The sequence below is a fragment of the Balaenoptera physalus genome (assembly GCF_965194825.1).
Source record: "Balaenoptera physalus genome assembly, chromosome: 11".
In the NCBI taxonomy this organism is placed as follows: domain Eukaryota; kingdom Metazoa; phylum Chordata; class Mammalia; order Artiodactyla; family Balaenopteridae; genus Balaenoptera; species Balaenoptera physalus.
In genome coordinates this window covers 4,338,465-4,351,693 of record NC_138896.1, presented here as the reverse complement: position 1 = coordinate 4,351,693, position 13,229 = coordinate 4,338,465, and the positions used below count along the sequence as shown (strand labels likewise).

The following is a 13,229-nucleotide window of genomic DNA, read 5'->3' as shown; positions in this document are numbered from 1 at the left end:
AAAACCACTTTCTATGTACGTGATTTTAAAAAGTTACAGCCATGAACAAACCATAAACCAACAGGTGCCCCTAGATTTAAAAAAAAACAAAAAATCTTTTAAACATTTAAAGTAAGAACAGTTGACTGTTTCCAAGATTTTTTTCACGCGCATTTTCACGCGCCTCCCTGCTTCCGCCACCCCCAGGTGTGCACCGTCCACACAAGTGCAGGAATCATCCTGGAGTGGCGTTAACACGATTTCAACATGCGTTTGCTCGTTACTTATCTGTGCTGTTGGCTAAAAGAATTTTTCGCTATTTCTTCATCCCGATGTTTAGTCACTCACTCACTTATTTAATCATTCAACAAAGAGTTATTTAGTGCCCACTCTGTAAATAAATTGTAGCAAATGCTTTAAAAATTATCAGAGGATAACTCAATATTGAAAATATTTTTATTGACTTTTTCTTTGAAATGGGGAAAGGCTGCTAATTTGCCTTTCAGCAGGGACCTCCCCCTGGTCAGCTCCAAGGACACAGCTGCTCGATTCTTACATGTCGACCACCACGGCCTCACAGCTTGGGGCACTCCTCTTGTACCGGACAGTGTAGCCAGGGCCTAGGAAAGGGGGTAATTCCTAGACATCAACCAGCAGAATGTCCTCCCGGCACTCTGGGCCTGCAGCAGTGAGGAGAAGGCAGGTCACAGGGGGAAGGTCCCTGCTGAGCCCCCGGGTGGTGGCTTCCTCTGGGTGGCTCCACTACAGACCAAATCCGACACCTGTGGGAGCTGTGCCCTCACACAGGACAATGAAGGGACCAAACCGAGCCCACTCGCCACTCGCCAAGCCACGCAGCCTGGCAGGACGCTGCGTCCACTGGAAAAGGGGCTCCCTTTCCTAACTAGCCCAGATGCACCGGCGCTGGCTCCACGCCCAGGTCGCTTCTGAATCAAGACGCTGCCTTGGTTTTTCTTACCCACCACTGTACCGCTGTGTTCTAGCTGGAGCCGACCCCTCACCTGAGGTCAAGGGTAAAATCATCTTCGTCCCTCTTCTGCCCGTGTCCGTGGAAGGCCCAGGTTTAACCAGAGAAGAGCAAGGCCGGCAGGGTTGCTGGGGTGGATGCTGGGCCCTGCTCCTCCAACATCCCAGTTCATGTGTTGTTTTACTTTTTAACCGGAGGACAGGTTAAAACTGGGGAACCACCTGAGGCATAGCGAGCGTCCCCAGATGCTTGACAGTCACCAGGTACGTTGTGAGACTTAACTGCAGTTTCACTTCACTCTGTGAGAGCCTAAATATCTGAAGCTTTCCATCAAGGCAGAAAATGAAAACAGAACTCTGTGTTCTAATTATCCCGAACCCCAACCCCTAAGCCGTTTCTCCTGCCATGTTTCCCACCGAGCATGTTTCTCCCTCCTGGCCTCCCGTGGGTCCTCCGTGACTCTGACACGTGTTCCAGTCACCAGGACGCACCCCTGCCGTGTCCACAGCCCTTCAGTGGGAGGCTGGAGCAGGGCACGGGGGGTGGGCTTCTCCACGTCTCTTTAGAAAGTGTCAGTGGAGGCTGCCAGCTTCTCTCCTTTGTGCTTCTCGGCTCCGGCACCTGAGAACCTGAATCCACATCACTCCCCACGGGGGAACTTGAGGCTGAGGAAGTTCTCCTGGTCACCCTGGCAGCACTGTCTCCCTTCAAACCTCCATGGCATTTAGAGTCAATAGTTGCGATGGTGCAGATGCTCTGCCAGATCACTTCACGTACGATATCACATTGAATCTTCCCAAGAACCTCATAAGGAACCGAGGCCCAGAGAGTTCAAGTGATTGGCCCGAGGACACACAGCAGTGGCCCCTGGTCTTCAGACCCTGAGTCCAGCATGCTTTCCCCTCAGCGTCCCCCAACCACGGTCACTGTCTTCGTCCCGGCCGCCACAGTGGTGCCCTCAGCACCATCTGTGGAGAAAATCAAAGTCTGTCTGTGAGGTCCCACCATGAGGCGCTCTGAGCAGGTGAAGTCCACGGACCTGGGGAGGGTCCCGGGCAAGGTACCACCAGCCATGGCTTCACATGCTCGGATAGCGAACTCTCTCTCCATCCTCTGTTGGTCCCGGAGGATCAGGCAGTGGGTTACTCCATTGGCCAGGAGAGCACATCCCAGACTCTCTGTGAGCGCGGCCTCCACTGGAAGGGGAGCATTCCCCCTCCCTCTCAGCACAGCTATGGAACGACCTGCATTTGAGAATGAAATCTAGAACCACTGGTAACTGGGGTACCTAAAACACGTTCTCTATGCATTCCTGTTCACACAGATGCAAAGTAAAACAACAAGAATAATAAATCTCATCTACCTTGTCATATGATCACAGTGTGCTTGAGCTACTGGCTCTTTTTTTTACATGATGTCTCTACCTTTACCCCAAATAGAACATCCTATAATCATCAAGTAATACAGTATATCAAGGCCTCAAGTCTACCTTGTCACATTTTACTCTGGCATAGAAATCTGCTTCTTTCTCCATAAAGTCAAAAAGAAGGAGTTGAGTAGTAATATATGTGTTTTCAAATTTAGTTCAGAATGAAGCTGTAATCACTGTGCTCAACTGGTAGTTGAGTGATGGCAAAAGGTAGTACTGCAAATGATTCTTCAGTGGATTTCAGGAAATAAAGAAACTATTTTCAGCAGAAAAGCTTACTATTTTTGCCTCTCTGCTGTCAGAGACGACAGTGTATGTAGTGCTTAAAGATGAAGTCTTTGGAGTCAGAAAGACCTAGATTCATATCTGGGTCCTGCCAACTTACAGGCTCTGTAACTTGGGGATTTTGTTTGTCTTCTAAGTTTTAGTTTCACATCAATAGAATGGGGATAATGTTAATGTCCACTGCTAAGTCCATAGAGGATCAAACAAGATAATGTAAGTAAAATGATGAGCAGGATGCCTAAGTAAACACTAAAAGTAATGTGAGTTGCTCTTATTGTTATTACTTATCAGAGTCAGCGCAGCACGTGGTTAAGCATTGACTCTGGCACCAGACTGTCTGCGTCCAAGTCTCACTTCCCCTACTTGCTGTGTGAACTTGAACAGGTCACTTAACTTCTTTGTGCCTCACTTTCCTCATCTGTAAAATGAATTCTCATAGCGTCTACCTCATAGGGTCGTGAGGATTAAATGAGTTAATATAAGTAAATCACTTAACAGCATCGTCCAGTAGAACTTTCTATAATGACGGGAATACCCTAGATCTGCACCTTCCAATATGATAGCCACTAGACACATGTAGATGCTGAGTACTTGAACTGTGGCTAGTACAACTAAGGAACTGAACTTTTATTTAATTTAATTTTAATTCATTTAAATTTAAATCGCCCCTTGTGGCTGGCGGCTACCACATTGGATGGTGCAGACTTAGAACATTGCCTGACTCTCGTAAAACCTGTCATAAAAAAAAATTTGCATTATTTAGTCAAGGCTAACCTAAGTGGGCTAGTGAGAAGCAACAATGGTGCTGGTGAGGTGGTTTACAAACAAGCAACTGCTTATTACCAGCAGTGACCGTAGGGTGGGGAGGAGGGAAAAATCATTTTCCACTAATTCATGGAATCCATGATTGACAGCACTTGAAGTAAGGGCTGTGAGGTGAAGTAATAAATCGTGTGAATTACATTGACAACTAAGTTCATTCTTTCCCAAACTTTTTCCTTCATCTCAGTTTTGATTTTGAATACAGTTATTATGTATATTATAAAGCATATACTCCATGGAAGAGAGCTTGTGATTTCCTAAAAAGTAATTTCCTCCCAAAAGTGTGTGTGTGTATGTGTGTGTGTTAGTAACTTTCTTGTTTATCAAAGAAACAGAATACTGATCATTATGAAACAGCATAAAAGACAAGAACTCAGTATGTCAATATCGGTGAAGGGTGTTTAACTTGAAAAAGCACCGTATTTTATGTCGGTATAAAAAAACAGAAATATTTTAAATGGAATATTGAAAAAATCAGGGCGCAAAAGGATTTGGTGTCACTGAGTATGACATACGCTTCATCCTTTCCTCTGGCCCAGGTAATGGCTGGTGTTCTCTGTAGTGAACACACGATGCGAATTGCTCATCACTTAAACCAACACATAACATGAAAATACTGTGTATAATGCTCCATTTTCCTTGAAAGCGGGAGGAAATACCTCCACTTAAATTGCCTAAGCAGAAGGCAGTGATGCTGAGTGTTGGGCAGTCTTTGTATTTGGTTTGGTTTGAGTTTCTAAGTTTCATTATTATCTCAGCAGTCAGGTAAAGGACGTTTAAATCCGGGTGCAGGAGACTAGTGTCAGAAAAGGGACACGGGTCTTTGTTAATTGCAGAAGAAACAGTCTACGACCTGACAAGGGCCCCCTCCTTCAGGCTCCAGTATCAGGGAAGGCTGAGAAGTATTTATTTACCCGTGCCAGCAGCTAATAACAGAGGTCAAATCTGGAAGCAAACTGATTAGGCATGACACGTGAAATGATCTGAGAAGGCTTCATCTTCTAATCATATTCAGATCTAAAGCCTATCTCTGAAGGCCCAAACCCTGGGCCAGCCTTTCAAATACTAAATTCCCCTTATCTCTGCCATCAGTCACCTGGAAGGGTCCACTTTGCTTTCCACAGTAGAAGAATCTTCCTGTAGACGTAGCCTGCCAGTATGTAAAGGATCCTTAACTTGGAGCCCATCAGCCCCTTGAGGGCCATAGATAGACATCCTGGGTCTGTAGTGAACCCCCTAAAACTACCTGCAAAGTGTATGTATCTTGTATTTGTCACTGTGTTTGTCCATGGGAGGAAGGGTCAGTAGTTATTACCAGATTTTTAAGGGGTTGTCCCCGTAATCTCAGTAGCATGCCATGAAGAAAGCAGATGACTCCAAAATATTTTTCCCCCAAAATCAAAGTGATCATAGCAAACACTTTCACCAATAGTGTGTCTGAAGCAGTCCCACTTTCTCCAATTTAGACAGTTTTTGTAAATGTTATCTTTATCCTGTATTTTTAGAAACCAAAAAGTGTTCTGAAATTTTTTTCAACTTAGGAAAACTATGTTGGATGCACTTGAGAATTAAACCAAAGATTCTATGTAAAGTATTCTAATAATGCACTTTTATACAGTCATCCCTCGGTATCCATGGGGATTGGTTCCAGGACCCCTGCGGATCCCAAACTCCATATCCACAGGTTCAGCATCCACAGATTCAACCAACCTTACATTCTGCTGTGCGTGCCAGGTTGGGGACCACGGAGACACCTTGCTTGGCATACAATCCACGCTTTGTAGGTGACACCTGCTGCTGTCACCACCATAATCAGTGTCTGTCACCACCATAATCAGTGTCTGCTCCACCCCTCTTTCCAGCTCCACCACCATATGCTCCACCACCATAATCAGTGTCTGCTCGACTCCTCTTTCCAGCTCTCCACCCATCCCACCTTAGGGGGTGGAGATTTGAATGTAATGACCATGGAGAATTGGCTGCAATTTTCATTTTTCTTATAGATTTCTTAAATCCCATAGACATAAATTTAGTCATCAACATGTCTTAAGGAGTAAAGCCACTATTTACAATGGCCAGGACATGGAAGCAACCTAAGTGTCCATCGACAGATGAATGGATAAAGAAGATGTGGCACATATATATACAATGGAATATTACTCAGCCATAAAAAGAAAAGAAATTGAGTTATTTGCAGTGAGGTGGATGGACCTAGATACTGTTAAACAGAGTGAAGTAAGTCAGGAAGAGAAAAACAAATACCGTACGCGAATGCATATATACAGAATCTAAAAAAAAGAAAAAAAAAAGGTTCTGAAGAACCTAGGGGCAGGACAGGAATAAAACACAGACGTAGAGAATGGACTTGAGGACACGAGGAGGGGGAAGGGTAAGCTGGGGACGAAGTGAGAGAGGGGCATGGACATATATACACTACCAAATGTAAAATAGATAGCTAGTGGGAAGCAGCCGCATAGCACAGGGAGATGAGCTCGGTGCTTTGTGACCACCTGGAGGAGTGGGATAGGGAGGGTGGGAAGGAGATGCAAGAGGGAGGAGAGATGAGGTTGTATGTATATGTATAGCTGATTCACTTTGTTATGCAGCAGAAACTAACACACCATTGTAAAGCAATTATACTCCAATAAAGATGTTAAAATAAATAAATAAATAAAGCCATAAGGTTCTAATTCTTAACGCTAGAGCCAATGAGCGAGACTCTTCTTCTCTGGGCAATGTCCTTCCTCTTTCCCTCTATTCATGAGAAAGGCTCATTTCCACATGATCTTTCCTGTGTTATAGACCGCTTAAAAAATAAGGCAGTATAGTGCCTGGGTTGATGTATAGCAAACTCAAACAACCAATAAATTTCATTTTTAAGCAGTCAACCTAATATAACAAATATCTACTGGACACCAGCTAGATACTGGAGTTGAAAGTGGGCTAAAATAAGGTGAATAAAGCAAACCACCCCAAGTATTGCTAATCCAAAAAAGTATGAGCTATAATGTATTGAGCCTTTGTCAACGCGCCATGCACTGTGTTAGCTGCTTTATGTGCATATCTCATCCTACTCCTTTCCTATGACGGAAGAACTATTGTTATTATCTTGTTCCCAAGTTATTTAGCGCTTATACAAACCCATCCATTTGGCATACAAAGCCCCTAAACGAACAAACAAATACTATAGCTCCCTGGTCATTTTCCAGTACGTTGTGTTGGTGTTAGGAAAGCATATAGTCCCAAGTGTGTGGTACATCATGAACACAGCATAAGAACTAATAATAATAACAACAACAATAATAATAGCATTCTACATAGATTACCCCATAGGAACGTCAGTCCTGTTTCAGAGACAAGAAAACTGAGTCTCAGAAAGGTTGAAAAAGTCACCCAAGGCCCCACTGCTAGTAAGCGTCGGAGCTGCCCTTGAACTCTGGCCACTTTGCCAAATACCCAATACTTCTGAGACTTGTGATGGATAAACTTACCACAAAAAGCCTTACAGCGTCCTGGATGCAGAGGCTGTGGCTGCAGAGGAAAAGTCCCTTTTGCCTATTTTAGTGTCCAGATTCCTCTCCTTCAAGTTCAACGGTGAGGCCTCCCTCCTCGGACATATTTCTTTCTAGAGTGCCTCCAAGTAAGAAGGCGCAGGCCCTGTGGAGTGTTTTCTTCCTCTTGAACTCAGGGATCCCTCCTGTCCTGGCAGGAAACTTGAACCCCTTCCAGGAGCAGAGTCCGCCTGGCTGCCCTCACCACGGAAAGCTGTTGCTACACCAGATGCACTTCCACCTCCCGCTGACAGCAACAGCTGGGGGCCACGGCTGTTCACCTGAATTCTAATTAGGGTGGTTTTTGTAATGGGGAAACGAGTGCGATTCTAATTAGTAATTGTCCATCTTTTTCTCGATAGGTAGCCCCCAGTCAAAGCAATAGCCTCATTGCACTGGTTCCCTTGCCAAAAGATGGCCATGCTGTAAAACAGAAGAAAAAGTAAAGAGGGTTAAAGATACAGGGGCGCATAAAGAGGCTTTATGTGCTGCTAATGAGCTTCTCTCTCTCCCAATTCACTTCTTAGGTCCATGGCGCTCAGGTAGTAGGTTCTGACATGGTTGTGATGGTTGAGTTCACCAATCCTTTAAAAGAAACTCTGAAAAATATTTGGATTTACCTGGATGGTCCTGGAGTGACGAAACCAATAAGGAAGATGTTCCAGTGAGTGCTGGGAAAGTGGGGAGGTGAGGTGGGGTTGTAGGAAGTTCTGTCTCTCTCCATGTTTTCCAAACTCACATCCAATCCCCAGTGAACATGTCTGAGAAGCTGCTACCTCCAAAAACACAGCGTTGGTTTGACCAGCACTTCCATCATTCAATCTTTAAAAACCACCTTAATGGGGTGGGCACTATAATTAGCTCCCTTTGGTGGTGGAGTAATTTGAGGCTTTGAGAGGTTGACTGGTTTGTCCCAAGTTGTGCATTTTATAGAAGTAAGCCAACGTCCAGACGTGGCTGGCTGATTCCAGATCCCGAAGTTCAAGAGTTTTGCCCTACTCCTTCCTCGTGTATTCATTCTTCTCGTATTTACGGAGGTATCACGCAGAAAGATGTCCCTTTTCATGAGTCCTTTCTTTCCAACCCCACCTCCAAGATCTTACCAACCCGCTCTCTAGAACTGTTGCTTTCAGTAGAACAAAGGTGAGCCTAGAGAGTTCTAGACTTGGTTCCCTACTCAAGGGACCAACGACCACCCTGCGCTCTGTAGTAACACGAATGAAACTCTGCTTCTTCCACACCTCGCGCCATTAGATTGTGCCCTACGGTTCTCAGCTTCTGTGACTTCTACTGACAAAGAGTGTCATCCAACAAGACAGCCCATTCCGTGTTCAGAATTGTTAGAAAACAATTCCACCTTTCTATCCCACCGATGATCCTAACCCCGTCATCTGGACCTGTACACAGTGTAAGGCACATTTGTCTTCCATCTAATGGCCTGCAAATGTTTGCAAACAACTGTCCAATCTTCCTTGCGTCTTCTCTCTTCCTACACTGACTTCATTCCCCTCATCCCTCATGTGGTTTCGGCTCCCCCCCTCGGCCACGTCCTCCAACTTGTCAGCACTCCTCTTAAAGTGTGACACCCAGAATGGATCCCAATCTTTGAGGTTTATTACTTTCATTTCTACCACAAAGAAGTCCCTGTCAACATCAATCAATCTAGCATGTTTCCTGTGGGGTGACCTTCTAAGGTACAAAAAAGGAGGTGCAGGGATTTGGAAACTGCCTTATGACCCAGATATGTTAGGAATTTCCCCAACGCCCCTTATGGAAGCTACCCCGCTCGGAGTCTGTGAGACAAATGCAAGACCTCTTCACCCTTTCTGAAGCACCTTTAAAGACAATGTGTGCACTAGGGGCTCGTTGCATTTCTTTGAAATTACAGTGCTCACAGCTTCTGCATCCCATCATTTAAGAGGTACCTGATGCTGGAGGATGCAATAAACAACAGAGAAAATAATTTGAGTGCTTTTTTTTAAAATGCAAGCACAAAACATAACAACCTTCCTGTGCTAATAGGGAAGCTGCAAGAAAAAAAAAATTAAATTAGAAATCAACCCCAGCTAGAGCGAGAGGTCGGTAGAGCTAGCCCTGCTTTCATCAGAAACGACAGTCTCACTCACCCATCCTCACACCTTCCCACTCGAATCAGATGCAAGAATCGCTCAGGCAAAGTGAAACACATTTCTTCTTTAAAACAGCCCCCTGCTGTAGCCAATTTTTCCTTCTCCAACAAGCCTGATCTGAGGGTACCAGAACCTCCTGCCACCTTGACACCTTGGCTGTGCAAGAATTCCACCCTGATCCCAAACCAATGCAAGGAAGGAGATAATCTGTGTATTAGAAGAAAGATGAATCCTAGCACAGTGCAATGACCCACCATTTAGGAGACACAGGGCTCAAAGGGGGTTGAGTGTCCAGGTGCATTTCTTACTGTTAATATCTGACATTGGGGTAGGACAAAGTGGGGTGAACTGGGGAAAGGATGGAAGAGGCCAGTCCCTACACAGTGGACACAAAGCAAATGTCCCGCCCACACTCTGCCGTTGGCTCTATCAGTAATCACCTTCAACGCATAGGTCTATGGCAGATCAGTAACAGACGGAGAGCCAGGTCCTCAGTCTCTTATGGGGATCCAGATCCAGAGGGTGGATCTCTGCAGAGCAGGGGAAGCTTTATTTCTCAGAGACTGACAAAAATTGGAAATAACTTGACATAGAAAATACTTATGACCTAGGGTGGGCTTGGGACTTCGGAGAGACCACTGGTTTCTCTGTTTCCTCCTGATTCCTCCTCACACCTTCACAGCCCAGACCTGAGCCAGCCAGCACCCACGTCCATCTTGTCGGATGGTTGAAACACTGCAGTGTACCCTATACCGCCAAGACCTGATCAAGGAGCGGCAGATCAATGTAACAACTTGGACCCTTAAGAAGTGCAATTCTGTAGAACCAGAACCCTTCACAAGACTGTATTCCTTTCTCAAGATACACGCCTTGAATAGTCAAGGGAGTCTCCACCCCACCTGCCCACCCAAGGGCCCTAGGCGTTAGGGGGTCTGGAGCTCCAAGCAGAGGGTCTGGAAGGCGGGAGCTAGCGAGCAGGGAATTGAACGAGGAATAGGTGGTGCCATGTCCATTCCTCAGTCAGGACACAGTCAACTCCACTCCAAAATGATTTTCCTTCCTGCTCTCCCCCCGACCTCCCCACACCTTCCTCAGATGCTCGGAGGTACTGCTCCCACAGACTTGTAGCTATCCAGCTTCTGCACTTGATACTTCTGCAACATCAAATAATTCATCTTCCAGATTCAGTTTTCTCTTTGAAAAATGATGAGGTTCCGTAAGTTATTTTAAGAGAAAAGCTCCCCGACTTTGTGATCTTGTTTTAAATTTTGAGTCTCTCAAGTAGGACAGAGGGCTCGACACGAGGAGGAAAAACCTTAGACAGTTGCGGTTTATCGTGATAATAATCCCCTACGCCTGCCCGTGCTCGAGATGATAAATGGCCAGTGTATCTTGATTGCTCAGCGCATTACTGAGAATCATTTGTCACAACATCTATCCCTGGGAATATAGGATTATTCCAGTATTACTCCCCCTTTTTTTTTTTTTTTGAATTTTATTTATTTATTTTTTATACTCCACTTAGCAAGATGGGGAAATGATCTTTTTCTTTCTTTGTGCATGCATTTTTCCGTAGGCAAATGCATACTTAGGCATGCGTGTGCCTCTTCATGTATGAGTATCTTCAGAGATGCTCGTGAGTGGGCCTAGACACATGGCTGAATATCATTACGGGGACGAGTTGATGAGTTAGACCAAATAATGAAGTAAAGCTCAGGGTTTGCAGTTTCTGTTTGAGGGAGTTGCCTGCACTCTAGGCCCCAGGCCATATCCTTAAGCGGGACAAATCTTTTGCAAAATGTTCTGGATGGATCACCTGGGGAAACCAGGGAAGAAAGAATGAATGGATCAGGGTAAAAACAGCACAGCTACTGAGAACTAAATATCTAAAAACCTGTATTCATATTGAAAAGATGATTTAAATTAAGGGTAGAGAATTGTTTCTCTGCATACAAGCCAGAAGAACTTTCCTAAATTATGTTGCAGGGAGTTCAGGCAGAAAATGATGACCACAAAGGTGATGGTGATAATAATAATAATAATAGCAAAGCAGCAGCAGCAACATATGTCTAATACGTGGTATTTAACCACATCTTGCCATGGTTCTAAGCGCAGCACAAATACTAACTCACCCACCCTCGCCACACCTTTTTCAGTATTTCATAGTGTCCTTTTACAGGTGAGGAAACCCACAGTGAGCTCAGTGTCTTTCAAACCTTGAATCATAAAAGTAATTTACTGAGTTGGAAAAATACTCCCATATGTAGGCTCCGGGTGTGCACTTGTCACATAATTTGGCTTTTCTGTAACTCAATAAGATAATTTATATAGCCTCATTTCTAGAGAACAAAAATTAAGAACTAATGACAAATTAATTGACACATTGAGACTCTCAGAACCAGTGCCTGGAGCAGCCCTAGAGAGAGGAGCCCCCTAGCCTTAGACGCATTTCCCAATTCACTGGCCACAGATACAAGAGTAAAGGGATTTCTTATTTAGCGGCTAGATTTCTAAGATTTGGAGCCTTTCCCCTTTTCATCCCAGAGGATGTACACCTGCAGCCAGGTAAAATACGTATTGTTTTAGTGATCTTTGAGGATATCATGGGATTCTAACTTTATGTAGGCCAGGTCAAGCACAGGGGGGTGACCCCATATTTCTCCTTCACTTTGGCTCTGTCTAAAGTGATGCGGTACGGCCCTGACCTCCAAGGGCAAATGGGGGCTCTTGTAGCTGAGGCCTTTGAACCACTCTAGACCCACTGACAGTCCCCTTCTGTGCCACCCTCCACCACCACTCCAGTTCAAAGCCAGTGTTGCCGTCAGCTCCTTTGGTTCCCAGGCCACCCCGTGGAGCTCGTAGGAAGTGCCCTCCCAGCCCCTGGGCCCTCGCTCAGGGGTCTAAGGGTCTACCCACCAAACTCCTCTGCACAGCACGTTCTTCATTTCTGAGCACACTCTTTGTGTCCCCAGTGTGTGTCTCTGTTCTTCCAGGCTCTGGGCCATCAGGATCTGTGACTGTGGAAGATGCCACAGGCTCCTTAGGACCTCAGGGTCCTCGTCTGTAAAATGGGACAGTCTGATGTGTGATTTCTAAGTCCTTTCCAACTCTGACATGCTGTGCCCCAATAACCCCATAAAAAGAGTCTGGTCCCTTTTCTCTCTTTTTAAGACATGCATGGGGGTCTCCATTCAAATCCCTGACGCTCTCCCAGAAAAGCGCAGGCCAAGGGTTATATGCAAAGCTGCCCAGCGCACGCCTGGCCTGAGTCAGAGAGCGGAGACCAGGAGTCCTTCAATAACAAGACCTGCAGGAAGCTCTCAATACTGAACAAAAGGGCATCTGTCTTGCTTGAGAAATCAGACATATGAAAAAGCAAGCACAGTGGTCGGAAAAGGCGTTTCATTGGAGGATACAGGATGAAATATAGTATAGAGAAGTAGAAAGAGCATGTGCTTTAGAAACAGATAAACTTGGATCCAAATCTTGCCTTTGCCCGTTAACACCTGTGTGACCATGGAAACGTCACCTCCCGTGTTTAATCCCTTCATTTTTCTTAACTAGAAAATGTGTCGAATAGTATCCACCTCAGGGGACAATCACACATATAAAACCAGCACGTAATCTCCTCCTGAGCGTATATCACATCAGGAGTGGGGGTGGGGGGCGGATATGTGAAATACTCCAGAGAGGCCTAAATTCCCCACCCTGCTTGACTTCGTCATCCATTGGGCTGGGCTGGGCCATGATGCTTAGGAAGACCTCAGAGCATGGCCGCAGGGGACCAGGAAAAGCAGGACCAGTGAAGGCCCCACCATCAGGATGGATTAGGGCATCAGCAACAAATGCGTAGCAGCAAGGTATGTGGGCAAGAGACCGAAATCAATTGGTTGAAACAGGATTATGACTTACAGAGCAGGCTGGGTGATGTTCCAGATCCCGGGCCTGGGAACAGGTCTATCCCAAGGGGGTTGGCCAGAAGGAATTAGAGCGTCAGGACCTCAGTGAAGGCAGCTGGGGGTTCAGAGAGAAGTCTGATCCCAGGA

At 45.5% G+C, this 13,229-nt stretch overlaps 1 protein-coding gene across 2 annotated transcripts in view; it reads left to right on the top strand.

The window, feature by feature from the left end:
* The window catches only part of F13A1 (coagulation factor XIII A chain), a 180,964-nt gene that overhangs the window by 128,549 nt on the left and 39,186 nt on the right, over positions 1-13,229 (top strand). For both annotated transcript variants that reach the window (XM_082413293.1, XM_082413292.1), the window contains exon 14: positions 7,582-7,718. In XM_082413293.1, the coding sequence (XP_082269419.1) occupies positions 7,582-7,718 (137 nt within the window). The remainder of the gene's footprint in view (positions 1-7,581; positions 7,719-13,229) is intronic.